Here is a 25,966-nt window from a genome sequence, read left to right as displayed (position 1 = left end):
AGTCCTTCCCTCCTGACAGAAAACGGTCATCTGTATCACATGTAATATAAAGCATTTATTTTGTTGGATCCCGCCCTCTTTTACAGTTGTGGTGATAAGACATTGAACAACGTCCTACCATACAACCTTCGGAATTCTGACTCTTTATCACCTCTAACGTTTGCACTTCTGATACAGCCATACTTGGGCTAATCGTGGCGATATAGTTAGAGTGCCCAGACTATGAATATAGGGGTTAATACTTCGTGTCTTGTGGCCACAAAAACGCGTTTCTCAATTTGGGTTCGCGTTGAATAGTCAATTGCCACTATTTCGTCACACATGAGAGTTGCTTGGTTGCAACTCATGGATAGTTGAATCTAGAAACAGATAACCTTTGGGTCAAAAAACACGCAGATAGCTAAACCGATCTATTTGTTTCAGAAGACCAATTAAACCAAGTCGAGAAAGTATTTATGCGTGTCAGATTTTGAGGAATGACAAAATTGTGTGAGGTGTTCATATAAAATCTGAAGGTTTGTAAACTAGGAGAAACTTTACAGTGTCTTCTTACCCTTCTTCTGACTGCAAGCTGTCAACTTTCAAAATGTGAACAACTATTTGTAGACACGTGTATAAGGACTGTATTATAAATGCAATGGTAAAGTGCATAAATTGGCGTTTCTAAACAATAGCGCAAAAAGGAACTCTACCCACAATTAATGGAAAAAGGCATATGAAATACCAATACGTTAAAATTACACAAGCCCTTTTGTGTTTACTTAATTTGATCCTTTTTTACTTTTTGTTATTATATTTTATTTATGCAAATAATCACCCTTAGTTTGTTCATATATTTAAATAAATATTCGAATGATAAATGAAAACAAACACACAAAGAATGTAAAGATATGTAAATACGTTTACGAAACAAGCACAAGATAACACTCACAGTTTATGATTACAACACATGCACTATCCTCTTAAAACGAAGACATCTTAAAACGATTCATAATAAGCTGTTTGAAAATGAGCTAAAATATTCAAATATTGTTTTAGCTTTTTTTTTAGCAGTGAAAACGGAACATTAATAAGACTACTTATTAAACTTAGTTCATGTATAAGAAAATATTTTATTGGTAGATATCATATGAAAATGGGTATAAATTATAAATAAAATATTCTGTTACGTGATCGTCGTATGAATATAATTATATTGTATATAATCAGGTTGATTTCTAAGATTTATATCTGACGAACAGCAAATTAGCTACAAGTTATTGTTGGTCAAATATCAATTTTAGAAATGTTTCCACTTAACTTCTGGAAACATCTGAATATAATAACTTTGTTTAAGCATACATATACATGTGTGTGTGTGTATGTTTAAAGTACATTTAGACCAATGATTAGCACATACATATTTTAATGTGTTTAATAATCAACATTCATAAATTAAACACACACGTATATACGTGTGTGTGGTATTACTTTTAAACACAGCAAAATCGATCTTAATATTGGTTAAAATACATACGCTAATATTTAAGGATATATTATAGAATCCTTCAGACACTTTATTTCTATGTTTTCTTTCAGAGCTACAAACTAAATATAAGATCTAAACATATCACTAAAACAAGTATTGACGATGACTAACATATATATAGAATATCGGTAAATGTTTTTCTCTAGCGGTTGCAAACCGCTACAAAAGATCTTTATTAACAACAAAATATGTCGGCTGATGTAAATGTTTATATATGTAATATATTTTTCTCTCTTAACTGAAATGAAATATATAAAATGTATATGCTGTCAAACAAAATCAGTAAAATGTTTAGTAACTCGTAATGAAATATTTTGTTGGTGAAATTCAGTCTGTTATGGTTAAAAATTTTCGTTAGAAATGTATGTGTCTACAAGTGTAAACGTTTCAACTTTAAACTTATTTGTATAATACTTGCTTCAACTAATTACTAGTTAAAACAATAATACAAATTCATAGGCGTCGGAGAGCTAGCGCTTGGACTTCGTCACTGATATAATATTTTATTACCGCAAACAATTTCATTGTCTTAAAACGTTTTGAAAGTTGAGTAGTAACTTTTTACATAAGAATCGTATATGGATGGGATTATAACATGTAAAACCAAATTGTTCTTCTTGAGTAAAACTGTTATATTCTTTCTTCTTCCTGATCATAATAATGATGATTTGCCAACTATGTTATTATTTGCTAAAATGTCTCAATGTTAAAGTATTTTGTCTTTTAACAAACGTGAGTTTAAATGCTATCCTATGAGCGTTAAAGTTCTCTAAACGTTATAGGAAGTGACCACTCAGTAGTGCTCTTCAGGTCACTTGGTTCTCTGCGTCTGTTGTGCACGCTAAATGAAAATGATCACAATGACAACTTGATAGTTGGGAGTTTGGCGCCCGCACGCACGCGCTCACGCGAGATTATTATAAGCCCCTCCTTTCACGTTCCTGGAGGAAATGAGAAACACGGTGCACCGTCACAAGCCCCCGAAGAGCAACAATGTAAACCGTTTTGTGTATAATACAATTTGAATTTAGTAGACGTTAATTAATGGTGCTTTTTGTTAGTAAAGTAGCTATTTCTATTGAACGTAGGATACTGGAAGTGCAGCAATCAACAATAAATTGTTAGGTAATCTGATAAACAATCTAAATTGCGTCTGGGAATATTGCGGTGACATTTGGAATGATATCGATCATGTGAGGCGGAGCTTACTTAGTATATTTGCATACTATATACTACCTTGATATTCAACCACATTATATGTCAATCACTATTATGTTGCTTCTTTCGATATTCTGACAATGAGCATGATTTTCTGTTCAGTCTCATAGTCTATGTTATAATAAAACTGATAAATAAGTATGCAAAAACTTCATAAGTGACTCAATTTAAATAACAAAAAAAAACTGAATGACAACAGCTGTAACATAATGTGTCGATAATAACCTTAAGAAAATGTTCGTGGAGTACATCGTAGTAAAATAACATCATGTGAAACAATTTGGCAAACTGACGCACTGTTTTATTAACTGGACAAAGTAAGTCTTACAGTAATCGAAAATTAGGTTAAAAAGGTAATGTTTGTGCTTAACCTTAATTATTATAATATTAATTCTAATATCAGATGTGTCACTTCCATTAGTGAGAAAAAAGCCTTATGGTATTTTCTTTCATGGGATATCAAAAATTTTCAAACCGTGGATCGGCATAACCTTGTAATCTGAGGGTTGCGGGTTCAAGTCCCCGTCACATCAAAATGCTTGCCCATTCAGCCTTGAGGACGTTATAATATTACTGTCAATCCCACTATTCGTTGGTAAAAGAGTAGCCCAAAAGTTGGAAGTAAGTGGTGATGACTAGTTGCCTTCCCTCTAGTTTTACACTGTTCAATTAAGAAATGCTAGCACAGATGGCCCATGTGTAGCTTTGCGCGAAATTCAAAAACAAACAAATTCAAACCGCCGTTAATTATACAGTCATAAAATATTGATTATTATATTAACGTTGTTAAAAATTCCATATAAGTAATCTGCTTTCAGTTAAAATATACTTTCTTTATCTACTCGTGTATCTCGTGATAGCTTCCAGGTCATCGAGATTCACGAATAGTGATATATCATTTATTTTATCAAGTGTTAACCTGCGAACATGAATATTATATTAACACGTTTTAATAAAGATGGCGTTTTTCAAGACAACAGGGAAAAAATTACGTTGAGCTTTTTGTACAATATAGAAATAATAATAAAATCTAGATACATAATAGTACGATCTTAATGAGAAGGGTTGTAATTTGAATGTCATATACATTCAGAAAAATAATAGATATAGCAAAAAATAACAACAAATACACCAAACCGATGAGCCTTCAAATGTATTTTTATGCATACATGACCTTAGTGTTACAAAGCTTATAATTATAGATACACACACACACACATATATATATAAATGTTTACGCTTGCAAACATGATCCTAGTATACATATTCTTGTATCTTATACATATGCACTAATAGCTCTGTATGTCAACCTATGCATCATTACCGATACTAGAAACTACTTCATATTTATTAGTTGGATAGTAAAAAACCATATAATATGAATCTATGCAATAGTTAGCTTTTATCCCGCACTATATTAAGACCAAATTGTATGCTCATTAACTACCAGTTTTATACATACATTATCTTACTCTCAGGAATTACTCAAAACACGTATAAACATATGGTAATTCAAGAATAAATCAAGCACACACTTCCCTGAGATCCGTATTAACTAGAGATTCGAGGACCTAGTGTGAACATAAGGTGAAGTAGTAATTTGTTATAGGTTTAATAATAAGTCACAACCTTGAAGGTAAAACAAAAGTAAACACTTTATTTAACGACAATAGTGAAAATAATATGCTGATAACTTAGTGTAAGACTACCGTGTCGAGACTTAAAAGTGACGTAACTTTATCATTCTATTAAATTGACGAGAAGGTAAACGAAACAATATTTAAATGAAAAACAACTGAAAATTAACTAAAAATTAACAAGTGCATGGCTGCCAGTTTGAAGAACCAAAACAAAGCTTTTGTGACGAGTTTTAGCTCCTTTAAAGTAGAAACGAATCTTTTCTCCACAGAGAAAAATGATAATAATCTAGCTTTAACGCTCCAAACCGCATGTCACTAACACAGCAAACAACTAATCATAGTATCTGTGTTCCATTTAAAGGTTGTAAAACAGTTGTCTAAGTTTGTCTATATACATTATAAAGTAGTATAAAATGAAACGAATAAGTTACAAAAGCTAACAACTCGAGATATATTTTACATGCGTTCTCAACTAGATTCAGTTTGTCCCAGATTATAATGTAGAATTATCATTATTTTTACCGATATTATATTATAGGAGAGAAAGGTAGGTAATGCTTGCATACTGCATGAATAACATACAAACGTAATTGTAGTACATGCCTTATTATTTATATTGGATATAAAATAAACTATATACAGTGAGTATAAATGCATATGAGTGTTCATAGCAATGTAGGAATCAAACACTACTGCGTTTTTAATTCAGATGAGAAAGAAACCAAACATTTCAACTGTGTGTATGAATTAGCTTTTACTGTGTACTAAAACAAGCTTCATTTATATATAACTTAATTGTGGTGTAATTTGTATACATTATCGGTGTAAAATAATTTCAGAACATCCTATTACTAGAATTAAAGTATTATACAATGCACCTATAGATAAATCTTTATTAGCAGTTTTCTTCATTATATAGTTAAAATGCGAGTTAGAAACCCCAGCATTTTTATTTATATAGCTATTATTTTGTTATCTTGTGGCTAATATTACAAATATTAGGAAAAATAATTACCGCTAAATAAAGAGCTATGTAGGGCCGGCTAATAAACTTGAGAAAAGCAACCACACAAGGTAGCGATTGAATGGACGTATCACTTGATTGGTTAGTTATAAAATATTACACGGAAACCTCTCGACTTTACATTGAGAATAAAATCGCTACATTACTAACCTCCCCACTCTGTCTTTTAAAAGTTGGTGTTTGAATAGAACCTCAACTTTAATCATTAACCTTTCCTTTAGGTAACTTTAAAATACTACTTTTATGAATACTTTACTATACAAAAACCTTTCACGGTTGAAAAGTCTGATTCTGTTTGTTTTTACAGTCAGGAAGCTAGTAATGAATGGATTTTATTTTCCATGTAAAGTTTGTCTATTTTGAATTTCGCACAAAACTACACGAGAGCTGCCTGCGCTTGCCGTTCCTAATTTTGCAGTGTAAGACTAGAGAGAAGCCAACTCTTTGGCTACTATTTTACCAACGAATAGTGGGATTGACCGTGGAATCATAACGCCCTCACGGCTAAAAGGGCGAGCATGTTTGGTGTGACAGGGATTCAAACTCGCCACCCTCAGATAACGAGTCGAGTGCCTTAACCACCTGGTTATGCCGGACCTTCTATGTAAATCTCATAGCAGACTAAACTGCTATGTGATCATTAGCCAGATCAAGTGATATGTCCACTTCCATCCTTATCTTGTTTAGTTCGTTTTTATCAAGTATAATATCCAGTCCTACATGTTTCCTTATACATTTTTTTCCTTATACATGTTTGTTCACTTTTTAATAAAATGGGGTACATTTTATATATTTTGAATATAATAATAATAATAAAATAAGTAGGCAGTCAAAGATTATCAGGACCTATATGCTATCAAAAATGATAGTAAAAGCATAGCTACTGCTAGAAGTAGGTAGACGCTAGGCCTATTGAAGAAAGAAGATAATAAACGAAAATTAGCGATCTCGGTTTTGGTTGTTCACTACTTTTCAACTTTGGGAAGCTCTAGACAGCTGAGAAGCAGCATATACACCAGTGAAAGAGTGACTATTTCTAGATGACTTTTGTATTGGTTTAATATGGGTATTCATGCCTACCATACATGCTTGCACCCTTTCCAATAAGAATTGAGCTATGGTTTGCTAGTAAAGAGAAATTATAATGAAACATATATTTACCATTTACCATATATTTACCAGATAGTAATGTTATGCTTATGGTATTTTAAACACTATATTATTTCTTTGGTTTCTTACAGATTTTCCGAGAAGAAACGTATAATAGTATTTTATGGCCAGGTTGTTAGGGCGTTCGACTCGTAATTTGAGGGTCGAGGGTTCGAATCTACGTCACACTGAACATCCTCACCCTTTCAACCATAGGGACTTTTTAATGTTCGGTCAATCCCACTATTCGTTGGTAAAATAATAATCCAAGAGTTGACAATGGGTGGTAATGACTAGCTGCCTTTCCTCTGGTCTTACACCATTGAATTAGGAACGACTAGCGCAGATAGCTCTAGTGTAGCTTTGCGCGAAATTCAAACAAAATCAACCTATAATAGTGTTTTCTTCATATCATATCCGGTATTTTTATTGGCAATGAAATGTTTCGCTCAGTAGCAGAACTTATCAGTTTGCGCTCTCGAAAGAGTTTATACCATAACAATTGCTATCTTAACAAATAAATGTGTGTGTTTTCTTTTAGCAAAGCCACATCGGGTTATCTGCTGAACCCACTGAGGGGAATTGAAACCTTGATTTTAGCGTTGTAAATCCGTAAAATTACCGCTGTACTAGCGGGGAGCGAACAAATAACTTATATAACAACGTTCCGGCCACTACTATTTTGTTGTATTCGAGCCACCATGATAAACTCTGTATTGAACGAAACACGTTGTCATCAATGATTATCACAGCCATAGTGTGATTTAATGCTCTAAGGGACTAAACATAGAATGCAGTGTTAAGAAATATAATAAGCAATAATGCAATATGACAGCTATAAGTTGTTATTATTTAAACTAGATTAAAAGTAAACTTAGTGAAGGTTTCATATATAGTGCACAGAAATAATTAGATAAGTAGTAAAACACTATATTAACAGTTTCACCAGGATAGAAAATCACATAAACTCAAACAAATCAATTAAAAAACTGTAATCCAAGAGCTTTTGAAAGATAGACTTTTCTTCATTAGGGTAAAACTGAGATGCCCCTGATGAAGAAAGGTCTACCTTTCAAAAACATTCTAACTTCGTATTTTTCTTCATATAAATGAGAGTGATATTTTCAAGGAAGAACACCGTAGTATCCTCCTTTTCTATACATGCGGTATTAAAAAAAGAATAATTTTAAAGGAACAAATCTAGAATATTAAAAATAACTTAATGAAACTTAACAATTATCAAACACAATATCAAGTTTTTAAAAAAATATTGAAAATAAAGAGTTTCAAAAAAGAAATAATTACGTTAATAGAAAGTTAAAAGGGAATACAGGACTAATAACTAAATAGAACCAAATCTAAACACATATTAAGTCCTTTTAATTTTTCATGAATCATCAAAGCAAATTATTAATCATCAGTCCTTCCTCCTTAACTGTTGAAAGTTTTCAATATTATTTATACCACAACTTCTCTTTACCTGTCAACCACACACACACAAACAAAACAACACAAGCTGTTCAAATAATACTTACAAGTTTTCTTCAAGTATCTTCTAAAACCAGTTAATTTTAATAATCTTTAAATACACTGATACATTTTAATGTTTTAAACACATCAGTTCTTCTATGTAAAGTTCTACATAAACAGTTAAATTACCTACGGTAGCATGCTTTCATAGATTTTTTTTCTATGCATGTTGGAAGAAAGTCTCTCAACTGTATTTCGACAAAGTAAATACAAGTAACTACTCTTAGCACTAAATTCTATTGAAATCCGAAATTTTCAGTAGCGACAATAGTTAATTTTTAAGGCATTTGTGCTGTACATCTACAGAGTTTGTCATTTTAATCAATTGGCTGAAACAAAGTCAAAACGTTTTATAGTTGCCAGTCGTTGGCATGAAGAAGACTTAATAAATGTCTTTAGACGACTGTACACTTTACAGTTTGAGAACAAACATGAATAATTTATTTGTTTATCGCCGGAAATTCCCAAACTTCGTCATTTACATATTAAATTTCTATTATGAATGAAAATATTTTACAGGCAAATTGTGTTTTCTTGACCTACTTGTCGTGTAAGATGTTTAGATCTCTAAGGCTGAAAGAGATGCGAGAGGTAACGTAGAGTGTAGTGAGACAATGACTTGGAGAACTATGACAACACTGTTTTAAATAAGAGAAAGGAAAACCAAGATCAGATAAAGAAAAGTAAATACCAAAAGTGAGATATGCGTTATTAAAAAATATATATTTATCCGTTGATTTAAGTTGGGGTTTTTAGCCACGTGCATGCGTGATTGCAACTGTCCGTGACTCTTATTCTCTCCATATTCAGGTTAACGTGATATTAACGTGAAGCAGCATTACAAATGTTTCAATCCTGTTTCTCTCGTACAAATAAAACTACATAATTACGATCGTTTAAACGTGTATTTATTCATACTTATTCTCCATTTTATATATACATACACATGGACTAACGTATAAGCGCGCGATAACGCCAAACTACACAGAGGTATTCGTCATCATAGGCACTGGCTAATGCATTTAACCTTGATACGGTATGTTTGAATACACTAATGTATAGAGAAGTATACGTTGAGAATAATGAATCCTCCTGTAATTATTCGGGTTGCACAAGTAAGACACTTTAACAAAGAACATGTAGGTGCGCTATAAAATACTCAATAATTTAACAACATATTTCATTATACATTTTCGTTTCTATACAAAAAGTTGAATTCACTTGTATGAAGTTATTACCTCTACAGTGGTTGAATTAGACCTGAGTTATCACATACCAACTTCTAATAATTTTACAAAGGAAGCTTGTTCGTCTGATCAGAGTATATACTGATGTAATATAAGCAAGTGGTTTGACAGGAAGTTTGTTAAACCATCAAAGAGTTAATTTTCCTGTATTCTGGTACGTTATACCTGTGTATTACTCTACTATCTGAGGACCATCATGTTTCGTTAATAGATCATATGATTTAAGTGCTCTTTATACTACTGAGGTAGCTTATGAAAACGGATATTTCACAACTTGATTATCTGATATAAGAGCTTTGTTTTACTTCTCAGAGCTTACAATGCTTTATATCATAGTATATGATGCAAACGTCATGTCTTGTTATTTGAGTATCTGATAACAAGTATCGTATTTCTTTGAATGTAACTTTTACTCTCAACAATATTAGACAAAATGTATCCAAATCCTTTCTCAAGAGTATATTGATTGTTGAATTTTTAATTATCGTTCAGTTCTTATTGGTAGCAATAACATTTTCTGTACCTGTAACAGAGGTGTGTATTGGTGATGTGGAAGATTTTGTAAACAAGTTAATATTTAACGTTTTGTTTTATTTTATTACGTTTCAAGTTGTAGCTTCAAATAAATACAAGAAGAGATATTTTTAAATCAGAAATAAAAACTATTGTTATCTTCTAAACAGATATAATACTTCAGAAAGGGCGAAAAAATTATTTTCACGATTATAGTTAATAACATATTGTAAAATTTCAAGTTAGAACCTTAACCTCGAAAAATTTAAGACCAACAAAAACAAAAATAGTTTTTGAGGGACTAGTCATACTTTACAGAAACGGTATTCCAGATCCGTAACTATTCTTGTGTTCCAGATTCTCATCTGTCATTGAAACTAGTTTTCGTCATTATTTGTGCTCACTCTGATAATCAGGATTGTGTATTTTTGTCTGATACAGCCATTGCTATTGTAACAAATTTCTAGGAAGGATTACACGATCAGATTTTTTACAGACCTATCACTGTGCATGGACATCGACTTCCAGGACTACATTTTAGCAAACCAGAGAAAAGAATTCTATTGGTGTGCATCCAAGTGATTTCACAGGTACTATAGAAAAATTGATAGTATGAGAACTAGTTTTATTCTCTACGGTTTGTATTAACACTGCTATGAATTTAGACGTGATTTGATACTTTATTCTGACACAACCATACCATCTTGGTGTCTCGACCATACAGTACAGAAAATTTTTCTTACAGCCATACCATCTTGGTGTCTCGACCATACAGTATAGAAAATTCATCTTAAAGCCATACCATTTTGATGTCTCGACCATACAGTATAGAAAATTCATCTTACAGCCATACCATCTTGGTGTCTCGACCATACAGTATAGAAAATTTATCTTACAGCCATACCATTTTGGTGTCTCGGACATACAGTACAGGAAGTTCATTTCGTTGACACAAATAGTGTCAACATTTCCTTCTGGTAATAACTAAAATCCAACTTGCTTTACTTGTATCAGCGTTAAAGTCCAATAAAGACTTTTTTGCACTCTTTATGCCATTTTACAAAGTTATTACTTCCTGCGGTTAATACAATTCTCATTCTACGTAGTCACTCGAGTAGGTCCAAGCCTTACTCAGCATTGCAATAAACCTCTCATGTGCAAAGTACTTTTCATATACTTTTATTTAATTTATCTATCTTTACCACATATCAGTCTGGTAAACTTTTTGTATTCTCCTAGTTGATTCTTCTTTCAAAGACAATATCTTTGTTAATTAAAATGTAATTAAATAGTTTGCAAACATTATCTGAGAGGAATGTGAAAGACTCCTGAATTATTAGTTTGTGCTCTTTCCAACAACCGTGAAAGTGGTTCCTTGTGTAAAGTTTGCGAGATTTTTACAACGGCGTACGTAGTTCTTGGTGTTGTGCAAAGTTGACTAAGTTTGCAACATTTTTAACAACGATATACGTAGTTCCTCGTGTAATGCGATGTTGGTTAGATGCTCTTTGATCTTCATAAAGGGTGTTATCTACACGTGCTAATTCTGTTTACCACGTTATTGGTAGTTATGTCTTGTTTTTCCGTTTGTTCTTCAGCTTTCTGATAAAAAGTTGTGAAACATGCTTTCCAGTCATGAATCAATTACGGCAGTATTGCATTGCTTAATGGTCGGAACTTTGTGGTAAAGCAAATATATAGGTGCTAAAAATGTCATCCGTGGCGTCACACTGTTAAGGCGTGCGACTCGTAATCTGAGGGTCGCGGGTTCGCATCCCTGTCGCGCCAAACATGCTCGCCCTTTCAACCGTGGGGGCGTTATAATGTGACGGTCAATCCCACTATTCGTTGGTAAAAGAATAGCCCAAGAGTTGGCGGTGGGTGGTGATGACTAGCTGCCTTCCCTCTAGTCTTACATTGCTAAATTAGGAACGGCTAGCACAGTAAGCCCTTGAGTAGCTTTGTGCGAAATTCAAAACAAACAAACAAAACAAAGCGTCACACTGTGACATGCCTCTACTATAGCATATGCAACTTGTTGTAATAAAGTTCGACTAACCTCTGAATTTAATATATTAATTCGAATATAAGCACTTTTAAGCGTTTCATATTTCATCAAATAATTATAAGATTGTTACTTCTAAACCAAACTGAATCAAAATGATTTATCACTCCTTTTAGCGTATGGCAATAAGATTTAGCGAACTTACGCTATTTTAACGATAGAGTAGTTGTTCAGATTACTTATTTATATATACTTCCCACTTGTTACTGAGCTAACTGTGATTTGTGACTATTACTTATAGTGCTTTATTCCAAGCTTCCCCCTCCCACTGGCACAGCGGCATGTCTCCGTACTTGCAACGCTAAAAACCGGGTTTCGATACCCGTGGTAAGGAGAGCAAAGATAGCCCATTGTGTATCTCTGTGCGTAACGGAAATCAAGAAAACTTTATTTCAAAAATATGAACAATCATCCTCAAAAATTACAACAATAACCAATGTTTCAACTGTGGTTCGGGCAGGGAGTGCAGGACTCTCGTTGGTTCTTTAATGAAAGTCTTGTGGCGGACGACTTATTAAAGGCTACAAAATGTATTCAAATATCTTGATCATTAGTGACGTCATCACTGAGTCAACCATATCCCTCTATATCTCAGATTTTAATGAAAACAGTTATGTAACAAACATCTTAATTGTTGGTACTAAACAAGTCACTAACACCAAATGATTTATGTTATTCTTGTATCGCTTCATCAGTCCTGTTGAGGTCTTTTCTTTTGTTCAGAATTATATCATTAGATATAATTGCTTTATAAAACATTCACTGAAAACTAATTTGATTAGTAGCATTTTATGAGAAAACATGCATCGTTTTCCAATATTCAGCTTGCCACACCAATAAATACATAGAGAAGTAGTGTACATTATATAAAACCGCCTAGTTATTCTGCTGAAAATAAATGTCGTAATGAAATTAATGAAAAGTCTACCAGGTTTTCTCACAAATGTTCAATTGACAAAAGCTGTAATTACATTATTTGTAAAATAATTTATTGGACTTACTGTTAATTTGTAATGTGGATTTATGCCATGTAACCGTTATCGACCGGATGGATATATTGGCACCCTTCAGTTTTTGCTTTAGACTATACGTATTTCAAACATTTATATTACTATGTGTTTTAAAAACGTATTTACATATGATACTAGCAATTGATTTGTATTTTAAAATTATATAGTAATCTTTTGTTTTTTAAAATGACCGGTCACTTTTTAGGACGTTATTAAGACAGCTGTTAGGACATATATAAAAAAGGTTCTCGTTTTCAGCTCTCTTGAGATCCTCACTTTGGTTCGATAAAATTTATTTGCTTTTCGCTAGACAATATGACTGTTGTGTAGAGGAAGACCACAGATAATAAAAAATTAAGTCAGAGACGATTTAAAATTATAATATAAAATGTTACAAAACAAGATGAAATTGGTTTTAAAAAAGTTCTTGCTGTTCACCTATCACCATTAGGTACACTGTTGATATAGTTGTTGAAACTTAAATCATCAATAACTGAAAACAGCTCTTTGCAAGACTAGCTGCTTTTCTTTAAATCAGAGAAGGTACTTATTATCCCGATAGAATATCAAGCATATGTGATAAGCTTTCTTTGTCAAATAAATGAATATTTCTAAATCATCTTACTTATAACTAACATGTTAATGTTACACGATTTAAAAAAAATGCAACAGCTTACTGTCAAAATCGAGACATAGAAAACGCATAACAATTTAAAATAAATATTATATCATTGATGTTCAATTGTGAAAAAAAATTTGTTTTAGGTGTAGAGTCTCCTGAAAGAAAATTAAACTATAGAATATATGTAACGCCATTTAAGTCATGATTCGGTCAGTTCTACTTCTCGTAAAACTCTGGTTTAGATTTTTTCGATCTTGTCATTATTTCTAAGTTTTAAAATTAAATATTATTGTTGCTTCGTGCAAACTTTAGGGTGGTACTTGCTGCCATGTTATCGTAATTATAGAACGAGGATAGTCTGTGTGAAAACGTCAGATGTATGGATATAGTCGTAGGGAATCTGAGATCTGTTCATAAAATTGCAAGCTTTTCTCCCCGTTAGACGGCACTTGTATTATTTCACAGAAGCAGTTTATGGCTTATTATGTATTACATAGTATTTTAAGTCTTGACGCTGTTCTTGAAAATCGAACTTTCACATACTTCTTAAGACATGATATTCTATTTGAACTGTAATTAAGATAATGTTGCTAGTATGATTATTATGTTTCCCTCAAAAATGAACTTAAAATAATTCCATTGTGTAACTAAGTTTATGTCTAAAGATTTTATTTTTCATACATTAACTGTTTGTGAAGTATTTGTTTTTTTTTTAGAATTTCGCGCAAAGCACTCGAGGGCTATCTGCGCTTGCCATCTCTAATTTAGCAGTGTAAGACTAAAGGGAAGGCAGCCAGTCATCACCACTCACCAACTCTTGGGCTACTCTTTTACCAACGAAAAGTGGTATTGACCGTCACATTATAACGCCCCCATGGCTGAAAGGGCGAACATGTTTGGTGCGACGAGGATTCGAACCCGCGATCCTCAGATTACGAGTTGAACGCCTTAACCCACCTGGCCATGCCGGGCTGTGAAATGTTTGAAACTAGTAATTCTATATGTAGAGTTCTATGTAGTAATATTATATATAAAATTGAAGTGTATTACTTTACGTTAAAATGATAATATTTCTTTGGTCAGTCTTTCACAATGTTGCGTTTTAGTCTAATTTTCGCATTTATGTTATTAAAATTGTACATGATTTATTTTCTTAAGTAATTGTATGAGAAGGAAGTGATAAAAATGAATTATTTTATTTGAACATTTTCAACTGTAATTATCGTTTAAATTTATATACTAGTTACTAGTTGTTCATAATTAGGGTAAAATACTGGAATAACTTAACAATTTAAAACTATGGGAATTCATTTGTGACTGTCATATATAGATATTATAACAAATTGACACAAATTGTAACAAAGGATTCTGATTATTATTTGTTTGTTTGTTGTTAAGCACAAAGCTGGACTGTGTCGACTGCTGTTATCTAAACCTAGTTTCTAGAGTTATAAGTAAACAGATTTACCACTGCAACACGAGGATGGGGGAATGCGAAATTTTAAAACCAAGATATAATTAAAGTGAAAACTGTAAAAACCTTATGAAAAAAGAAAAGAAAATGCACTGTGAAAACTGTAAAAACCTTAAGTAAAATGGAAATTCATTTAAGGATACACGGAACAGGAACTAACTATATTTAACAAATTGGAAGTGAGTTATAAAAATTTTGATAACTAAAATCTATCCTATAGCTACTACCAAATTATATCCATTTGTTTTGGTAGCGAAGTAAAATTTTCGTATGAAATGTTCTGTTTTGGATGCCTGAAAAGAAAATAGTTTAAGGTGATACGAAATCTTACATAAAGGTTATTATAAACTCATGAAAAATTGAATTACGTGAAGGTGAGGCTATGATATCGCAGATAATAAACACTCAAAACTTTCCTATAAAAAATAGTAACAAGAATTATTTCATTTTTTTTATCAAACGTCAGTAGGGCTGGCATGGTCAGGTGATTAATCCACTCAACTCCTCATCCGAGAGTTGCGGGTTTTTATCAAACGTCAGTAGGGCTGGCATGGTCAAATGATTAATCCACTTAACTCCTCATTCGAGAGTTGCGGGTTTTTATCAAACGTCAGTAGGGCTGGCATGGTCAGGTGATTAATCCACTCAACTCCTCATCCGAGAGTTGCGGGTTTTTATCAAACGTCAGTAGGGCTGGCATGGTCAAATGATTAATCCACTTAACTCCTCATTCGAGAGTTGCGGGTTTTTATCAAACGTCAGTAGGGCTGGCATGGTCAGGTGATTAATCCACTTAACTCCTCATTCGAGAGTTGCGGGTTTTTATCAAACGTCAGTAGGGCTGGCATGGTCAGGTGATTAATCCACTCAACTCCTCATCCGAGAGTCGCGGGTTTTTATCAAACGTCAGTAGGGCTGGCATGGTCAGGTGATTAATCCACTCAACTCCTCATCCGAGAGTTGCGGGTTCAAATTCCCGTCACACCAAACATGCTCACCGTTTCAGCCGTGGGGGCATTATAATGTTCGGTCAATCCCACTATTCGTGAGTTGGCGGTAGTTGGTGATGATTGCTAAATTAGGGATTGCTAGCGCAGAGAGCCCTGGTGTAGCTTTGCGAGAAATTCTAAAATAAACGTCAGTAAGCACTAAATACAAACCTTTTTATTTTTAAATACGGATTTTCAAGTAGAAAAGCTCCATTTTTATGTATACGCTACTGTAAGTAGACGTATGGTAATTCACTTAGTTCATTCTAAGCCACTAGTGACAAATAATTAGAACTTTGAGTAGTTTTTAAATCCTAACATCAACATACTTTAAAGTACTAATTTGTTTTAAATTTCACGCAAAACTACACAAGGATTGTATGCGCTAGCTGTCCGTAATTTAGCAGCGAAAGACTAGAGGGAAGGCAGCTAGTCATCACCACACACCGACAACTTTTATATCACTCTTTTAACAACGAATAGTATAATTAACTATAACATTACAACACCTTCACAGTTAAAAGGACAAGCATGTTTGGTAGGACGAATATTCAGATCTGCGAGCCATAGATTGTGAGTCAACTGCCCTAACCGCCTGGCTATAACTTTATAGTAAGTGTTCTCAACCATAAACCTCATTCAGAAAGATAACACACCTGTTCAGAGTTTTGTTGAAAACACTAATCGGTTTTGTATTTAATACTCACAAATATATTTTTTCTCACTTGTTACAATAAAATGTTATAAGGAATGTTATTTCCTAAAATTCTAATGAGCTTTCAGTTTTCAATAAATTCTTAATGTAAACGTTAATGTTGCGTTAATCATGATCAATCACACGTGGATGAGATCTCGCTGATCGACATTGTTACTAGAGGGATATCTATGCCTCATGTAAAAATCAAATTTTGATGCAGCATTTAAGATCGATTATTACATCCATAATAAACTACTTCTGTTTAAATTTGCACAGTCAGTACTGCATCGCATGTACTCTTACTACATAATATCATTGTTTTTTTATCATAAACCATAGTCTAACGTGCACTCACCAGACTCCTGGCTCAAAATGATGATAGGTGGAAATATTAATGAAATGGCTTGAGACGGAACTCACAATTGGTTTTACTTAATGCATAGTTACCAAATTCACAACCAAATGTTATTGTTTCCTTAAAATGTACTCTTCAGATATGCAAATCAAACTTAATTATAATTTAATATATGCACAACACTTTACTTTCATGGCACATCAAAAATGTTTTTTACTTTTATCTTAGCAATGTCGTGATCTTATCAAGAAATCTACTCCAGTTAAGGGTTATGGCTGTCCGATAGTGGCTCAGCAGTAAGTCTGTATTCTTACGACGGTAAAATTTATGTTTCGGTAATAGCGGTTGGCAGAGCACACATAAACGTTGTGGGGTTATGTGCTCATATGTGCTTTTGTTTTGTTTTATAATAATTTTTTTTACACTTTGTACGTTTAATGATTTAATCTGACAATATCAACAGTAAAAATACTAAAAGTAAGTGAGCTATCAGGAGGTAGAGTGCTGTTCGATGTTAAATCAGATTTACGGTTTCTGTTACTGCACACTGTTTTTTAAAGTTATTTGCCCGGCATGGCCAAGCGTCTTAAGGCGTGCGACTCGTAATCCATGGGTCGCGGGTTCGAATCCCGGTCGCACCAAACATACTCGCCCTCCTGGTCGTGGGGGCGTTATAATGTGACGGTCAATCCCACTATTCGTTGGTAAAAGAGTAATCCAAGAGTTGGCGATGGGTGGTGATGACTAGCTGCCTTCCCTCTAGTCTTACACTACTAAATTATGGACGGCTAGCGCAGATAGCCCTCGAGTAACTTTGCGCGAAATTCAAAACAAATCTAATCAAAGTTATTTAAAAAATGATGTTCTTTTTTCTTTAACAGCAATCTTAATGCGAAATAAGCAAAGTTTATGAAGAAAAATGATAACCATCATTTAGAAATGTACGTTTCACGAAATTTCATCGTAAAAAATAAACACTTTTTAGGTTATTATAGTGCAATTAACATGAGTTTAAGATATTTTAAGCTTTTCCATTATGTATCAATATCTTGCAGATCATTATTACCTCACCAGCTGGAGTACCTGTCACCTGGACGTAAGTTACATAAAAAAGATTATCTCAGGACACAAAAAGTAGCTTTTCTTTTATGTAATTGTAGAAAACGTCCATAATAAACTATAAAACACAATATGTGAAATCGAAACTTTTTATGTATCTCCTTACAAAAGTGACAAATTTGATAACGATACATCAACGCGGAATGAAATAGTGTTAAAGGAACGCCCCTAAAATCCGCAAAATGTGAAACTGAAAATTTATATTTTTTCACTTGATTTGTTTGGAATTTTGCGCAAAGCTACACGAGAGCTATCTGCGCTAGCCGTTCCTAATTGTTAAAGTACAAGACTAGAGGGACGGCAGCTAGTCATCACCACTCACCGCCGACTCTTGGGCTACTCTTTTTACCAACGAATAGTGGAATTGACCGTTATATTATACCCCCCCCCGGCTGAAAGGGCGAGCATGTTTGGTGAGACGGGAATTTGAACTCGCGACCTTCGGATTACGAGTCAAGTGCCTTAACCACCTAGCCATGCCGGGCATTCTCCTCTTGGGTCCAACAAATCTTCCTACTAAATTTGGTGACGTTCCATCTACACCTTGCCAAGTAGTTGTATGGACATGTAATGATAATATATAATACTATTATATTTATAGATTACATGACTATAATCTAACATTTTGTTAGAAGAAAAGAGCATTTGTGGTAAGGAAAGATTAAAATACTTGCAACTTATGTTCAATATTATAAAACCATTTTGGAGGACATATATATATAATAAATAAATAAAATATTAGATCTTTATATATTTTAATAAAATTTACTTTCTTCATTCTCAGAGCCGTGAGTAATTTGAATTTGCTTGGTTTGACAATATCGTAATGTCAAAAACTAGGTAAACCAACGAAAATTAAGCAAATCGTTTACTAACAATGCTTATTTTTTAGTTTAGTTATGTTAGTTTTTTATAATTGTTTGTTAAGTATTTTGAAGAAAGTTCAAATTAGTTTTTATTTTAATTTATCCTGTCCCGTTCTGACGGTACACAGAATGAATACAATTTAAAACATACGTCATCAGCCTCAACATAACAATTCTGTATCGCTGAGTAATAGCGTTAAATAACAATACTAACGCTAATCCGTATTTGTTACGAACTGCAAATTTGTCTGAGGTTCACTCAGTCTTGTTTTAATTAAATCAGCACATAAATACTATGATTGTTTGTACTGGAAAAACCATGGTAAATATTATGTCGTTAAATTCCGTATGTATATTGTTAAGTATCTGATTATATAATAAATGGTTTAATAAATGGTATACAACTAGTCAGTCCTTAATACCTTAAATAAAACAGATTACGTATCAGTCAATAGTCTAATTAAGCACTGTATAGATATTGAAATGTAGTTACAAACATGTGTTTAGTAAACAAAAATTTAGTCACTCTAGAATATTACAGCATATTTTAATGTAGGACATGCACAGCCAAACGTGAACAATATGACATAACATTAACTGACGTAAAAATTATTTAAAATCTTTTAAGCTTGGAAGATGATATCTACAACAAAATGCAATACATCTAATACAGTAACATAACGTGCACTTAATACGTTAACATGAATATGCAGGAGTTGTTACATCAAGAAATCCAACATCTTTCATTTAAGGGATAATGTACGTGTGGTTTTAGTAAGCTTTCAGTTCAGTTTGTTAAAAGGAGCCTAGAAATAAATGGATGATTATTTGTAACTTTATTAGCATAGGTTATTATCGAAACTTACCCCATCCAGCTTGAAAATGACTGAAATAGTTACATATGAATACAAACAGAGCGGCTATAATAAGATCAAATACTGGTATTATAACAGAAAACAAGCTAGCCCAGAGTGAATTATAGTAATATTGACCAAACTCGTATAAATCGTAATTTTGGGACTGCCCAACAACAAATTATGAACAGTCATGAATGGATGTTCAAATAAAATGCTAGACTTCTTACAATACATATGTAAATCACGAACGTAAAGAGAACCCTGATGTTCAAGGCCTCTGTCACGAAACAGATGTAAACTCACCGGGGTTTCTAGCATCAAACAGTTATTACTTCATGATAAAACACATAAACTGACGTCTTGTAATTATGTGAACGTGTTTGTCGTTAATGTTACTAGTTATAAAGACCATCAGGACTTAAGAGAACTTTTGACAATAACAAAAGTGTATAAATGGTTACCACAACGAATTTTCTCTTCAGACGAACGTGTGGCTTTTGAAATAGGAAATTAACATGTACAGGGTGTTCGGAAAGTCACTGTACACTTATATATTTATTAACAGATAAAATTGCACAGTGACTTTCCGAACACCCTGTATAATACGGGTATTTGTTCACTGTACAGATCTGAAAGTCTTGCATGTATACACATAATTTTACACTGTCGCCCTCAGTATTTCTGAGTTTCTAAATGTTCAATATAGTTTGACCTATTAAAAAAGATAATTATTTTCCCTATTATGCATTATAAAATTATGACTTCTATCTGCACTAAAAAAGTAGATATATGTATTTAAAACAAAGAATTTTTAAAGAGATTTCTTCTAACTTTACCTCTGAACAATTAATATCTACAACCACAATTCATAAGAAACTAGTAATCATTTGTAAAACTATGAAATTGCGTCTCTTTTCTCACTCTTTATTCCATGCTGAAATTTTTATGACGTAATTTCCAATATCAGTGTATACTTCAGCTCTTCTGTTATAACGTCTGATGTAACTGTGTTTTCATTAACTCACTTTAATAAGATATTTGATTGTTGTAGAAAAAGTAATATATACAGTTTAGCTGTAAGAATTACTATTTTATTAAGAGTTTATTTAACTGCACATTTTGGTTTGATCCTGTCAGATACGTGTGCAAAAAGGCAGGTAAATTATACGTAAATTAATATAGAGAGCCGTGTATAAATGATCTGCTACGTAAAACAACAACTTTTACCTTATGTGGCAATCTGTTTTAAAAGGAATATAGTTAGTTAACTAGCTACAAATCATAGTTGCACTGACGCGTGCCTGCGTTGTTGAAGAATAAAATTAGTGATTAGGGGCAAAACAAAATATATTTGTCAATGCTCAATATAGAAGCATTATTTCTATACCCATTTTAAACGGATTTTCATAACCCTAACTTTATATTTGCAGCGAATACATTTATATGAGATAAGAAAAAGCAGGTTAACATTTTGCAATGAACATAGAAAAGGTAGACCTGTAATTGAACAGTGAGTGACTCGTTAATGTAGTTTTACTATACTGTTAATTTTAAGTGTAATATGCCATACACAGATTTATTATTTACTAAATTACAGATATGAATACATCCGTCCCATAAAGTGCTCTCGTTTAGTCTTTATCTAAATCATGGATCCGACAACCACGACACTGTCCAAGGACGAGGTGGCACTGCGGTTCCAAGAAAACTGGAAGGCTAAAATCCCAGAGGACGACGTGTCCGAAGGAACCTCCCCTCACGTAGACGATGGGTTAACCAGTTTAAACTGGCTACAGAATCTAAATATCATGACGAAGCTTGGAGCTCCTACACCTCCGACACCTCCTGCTAGTCCCGTGCCCCTCTTGGACCCTAAGGGAGACAATAAGTCTGGTTGTGACGACGCCAGATGGAAAACAGATAAAGCTGGCGAAGATATTGATTACAAGACGAACGGATCCGTGAAGCCTCCATTCTCATATGCTACACTTATTTGTATGGCCATGAAGGCGAATAAAAACAAAATGACACTATCTTCGATTTACAAGTGGATAAGGGAGAATTTTATGTATTACAAAAATGCTGATCCTAGTTGGCAGGTAAGAATTAGGATAAACGTTAATTTGGACATAAATGATATATGTTACTAAGCATGTTATTTAATATCAAAATTATGGTACACTTCATTTTTTTCAACTGTGTAAGTACATTGTTTTGATTGTGACGGAAAGTTATTGCTTATTATATTAATAATAATAATAATAATTGCTATTAAGTAATGTGTCATAAAATACCTTGGATACATATATATGTATTAGTGCAGAAACGTTTGTTTTTAAAAGTGTAATATGCCTATTATTATGACACCTGTAGAATAGAATTGTATGTTAAAAGGCTTAAAATAAATATTTCTTGTTCTGGGATAGACAAAATGTAGTTTTCTACAACACTAAAAGTGTATTGTTGTGGTTGTGAAAAAACAGCTAATTGTCCCCGAATATGTATAGTGTGTGTTTTGAATTTTGCGCAAAGCTACTAGAGGGCTATCTGCGCTAGCTGTCCCTAATTTAGCAGTGTAAGAAAGAGGGAAAACAGCTAGTCATCACCACCCACCGCCAACTCTTGGGCTACTCTTTTACCAACGAGTAGTGGGATTGACCGTAACGTTGTACCGCCCCCACGGCTGAAAGAGCGAGCATGTTTGGTGCGAACGGGATTCGAACCCGCGACTCTCGGTTTACGAGTCGAACGCCTTAACACGCTTGGCCATGCCGGGCCCTGCATCCATATTCATGCATCAGGTAAGATAATATAATAGCATACATTTTTCAGATGAACTATGCTTTATAATCACATGCAATATACAGTCATGTGAAAAAGTTAGGACACCCTATGAAAGCCTGTGTATTTGTGTAACATTTTTGGATATATAGATATTTAACCGCAATTTTAACAACATTGAGAGATTATAGGAATATAACTAAACAATTAAACCTGAAGAAAAGACGTTTCAATATCTTTTGTAAAAGTAATTCTACAAAAATGCATATTCTAACTGAGGAAAAAGTTAGGACACCCTCACATTTATTCCCACTTAAAATAGCTCAACTCACACACAGGTGTATCACACCAAGTGCACATGATTAGAAGATCGTTACTCAGCATTTTGAATGAGGCTTGCCCTATTTAAACTTCAGACATTTAGTTTGGTGTGCTCCTGACTGTTGAAGTGAGAGTGAGCACAACGGTGAGAGCAAAAGAACTGTCTGAGCCCTTCAGAAAGAAAATTGTAGCAGCTTATGAGTCTGGTATAGGATTTAAAAAGATCCCAAAAGATTTTGAAATCAGCCATTCCACTGTCCGGAAAATAGTCAACAAGTGGAGGGCTTTCAAAACAATTGTCAACATGCCCAGGTCTGGTCGTCCAAGCAAGTTCACCCCGAAAGCAGACCGCAAGATGCTAAAAGAGGTCTCCAAACACCCTAACATGTCATCACGGTACAGCAGGTTCTGGCTACTGTTGGTGTGAAAGTGTATGCCTCTACAATCACAAAGAGACTGCACAAGTGTAACTTGCATGGGAGGTGTGCAAGGAGGAAACCTTTGTTCTCTAAGAGAAACATCAAGGCCAGACTGAAGTTTGCCGGAGAGAATGTAGACAAAGACAAGGACTTCTGGAGTAATGTTCTTTGGAAAAATGAGTCCAAAATTGAATTATTTGGACACCAGAACAGAGGACATGTTTGGCGTAAACCAAATACAGTATTCCAGGAAAAGAACCTTATACTAACTGTGAAGCATGGAGGTGGAAGTGTCATGGTTTGGGGCTGCTTTGCTGCAGCAGGACCTGGACAGCTCACAATCTTAGAATCCACCATGAATTCTACTGTGTGTCAGAGGGTGTTTGAGGATCATGTGAGACCATCTGTACGAAAATTAAGGCTGAAGCGGAACTGGACCTTGCACCACGACAATGACCCAAAACATACCAGTAAATCCATCAAGAACTGGCTGAAAACTAAGAAATGGAGAGTCCTGGAATGGCCGAGTCAAAGCCCATATCTTAATCCCATTGAGATACTGTAGGGTGACTTGAAACGGGTTGTACATGCAAGAAACCCCTCAAACATCTCACAGCTGAAAAAATTCTGCATTGAGGAGTAGGGAAAACTTTCTTCATTCCGATGTCAGAGACTGGTAGAGGGCTACAAGAAGCGTCTCACTACAGTTATTTCAGTCAAAAGGGGTAACACTAGCTATTAGGGGGTAGAGTGTCCTAACTTTTCCTCAGTTAGAATATGCATTTTTGTAGAATTACATTTACAGAAGATTTTGAAAAGTCTTTTCTTCAGTTTTAATTGTTTAGCTATATTCCTATAATCTCTCAGTATTGTTGAAATTGAGATTAAATATCTATATATCCAAAAATGTTACAAAAATACACAGGCTTTCATAGGGTGTCCTAACTTTTTCACATGACTATATAACGTACATTATTTTTATTTATGTTGTGCTTGCAAAGCTATATAATTGGATCCAAATATGAAAAGTTCGTTATTGTCTTTATATATAGATGTACAGTCTCTAAGTAAAGAAAGTTTGTTATGGCTGGTAATAGATATCACGTCTCAAATTTTGGAAGGTTTATTGTTCTCGTTGCGACGAGATGTGATTATTCATAAGTGTAAAATGTAAACAATGGTGACTGCAAAATGATGTTGGCACTTAATTTGTATGATACATTAAGGCTAATTGTACTTTATGAGCAAAATTTTTCAGTCCCGTTGCTGCCTTTAGAACTACTCCCTCCGTCGTAAGTCGTGCTCATGCTGATAGTCATGATTATCTTATGTCTATTGTAAGAAGTTTCAGCAAAGGTGACGAGGTCAAACTGTAATTTTCATAGATAGTGCATTGTACATGAACGTAATCCTCCGATAATACATTAAAGCATACCGAAGGCACAAAAATCCATTGAAACTACATTATGATCTTGAGGGTGATGGTCGGATAAGAGTTCGAATTCCAAAGAACGCTACTGTCAGTATCAAGGTTTAGCATATCTGGCTAGTGAAATTTCGGTAACCTTAAATCCATACTTTTATAATGTCAATAGCAAATATTCCAACAATCACTGTAATGTATTTTTTCAGTTGAAAAATTAGTTCCAAATTGCATTATACTGTGTTTTCAACAGTTTTAAAGGCTTTTTAGTGCAAAACTTTGTACTTACACGGTGAGCACTGATTGTTCTATTCTATGAAATGCTGGTTCTTTGAATCTAAATCATTCAATAACCTTGCTCTCTATATTATTCTGTTTAGAAAGTGACTTTATATTCTTCCAACCATAAGATAAGCCGTGGTTATACTTCACGGTCTACTGGCCAGACATTTGCTAGAAATTAAATGTATAAATTCTATGTTGCTTATATTGTCCCAATTTGCCATTATTTAATGTATGCAAATATTTTACGTGGACAAAAAGGTTTCAGCCGTGGTCACGTTATAAGAGTATTGCTCAAACCTATTTATTGTTCATTCAAAGCCGAAGAAAAAAACTTTATAACGGTAAACTCTGTTGACTGGATAATTTGAACCTAGGGTGTCTGACCTGATTATTTAGCCCACATATAAGATACCACTTATAAGTTGAAAATGTCAATACCGTAAGTCAATGTTATCAAGCTTCAAGTCATACCTCGAAATCAACGATAAATTTCTTTAGAAATAAAAAAAAATAGGCCAAAGAAACTGGAATCACAACAATATCATGAGACCATATTCCATTCAGTCCCAAATGCAGTTCCAATGGACTTGTGTACCTGCGATATGCGTAATGACAGTCTTTGAAGTTGAAGTTCAGGTACAGTCTAGAGTCTGTGGAACTTTTCTCAAGATGTCTTGTCATTCTTTGCAGGAACTTGTTAGAGTGGAGAATAATGAATAATCGCGAATATCAGAATGAACACGATCATCAATGGAGGAAGTATCTTTAAGGGTGGCAGCACGTAACACAGAAAGTCATTCTTATAAACTACAGCTAATCTCAATATAAAAATAT

At 33.7% G+C, this 25,966-nt stretch overlaps 1 protein-coding gene across 1 annotated transcript in view; it reads left to right on the top strand.

Annotated features, from left to right (window-relative positions):
• Positions 1–25,966, top strand: part of LOC143232873 (uncharacterized) — a 68,674-nt gene that overhangs the window by 5,804 nt on the left and 36,904 nt on the right. The window contains exon 2 of the mRNA XM_076468861.1: positions 21,501–22,002. Coding sequence (XP_076324976.1) covers positions 21,553–22,002 — 450 coding nt within the window. The 5' untranslated portion in view covers positions 21,501–21,552. The remainder of the gene's footprint in view (positions 1–21,500; positions 22,003–25,966) is intronic.

Source organism: Tachypleus tridentatus, chromosome 11 (assembly GCF_004210375.1).
Source record: "Tachypleus tridentatus isolate NWPU-2018 chromosome 11, ASM421037v1, whole genome shotgun sequence".
NCBI lineage: Eukaryota > Metazoa > Arthropoda > Merostomata > Xiphosura > Limulidae > Tachypleus > Tachypleus tridentatus.
This window is presented reverse-complemented; position numbering and strand designations above follow the sequence as displayed.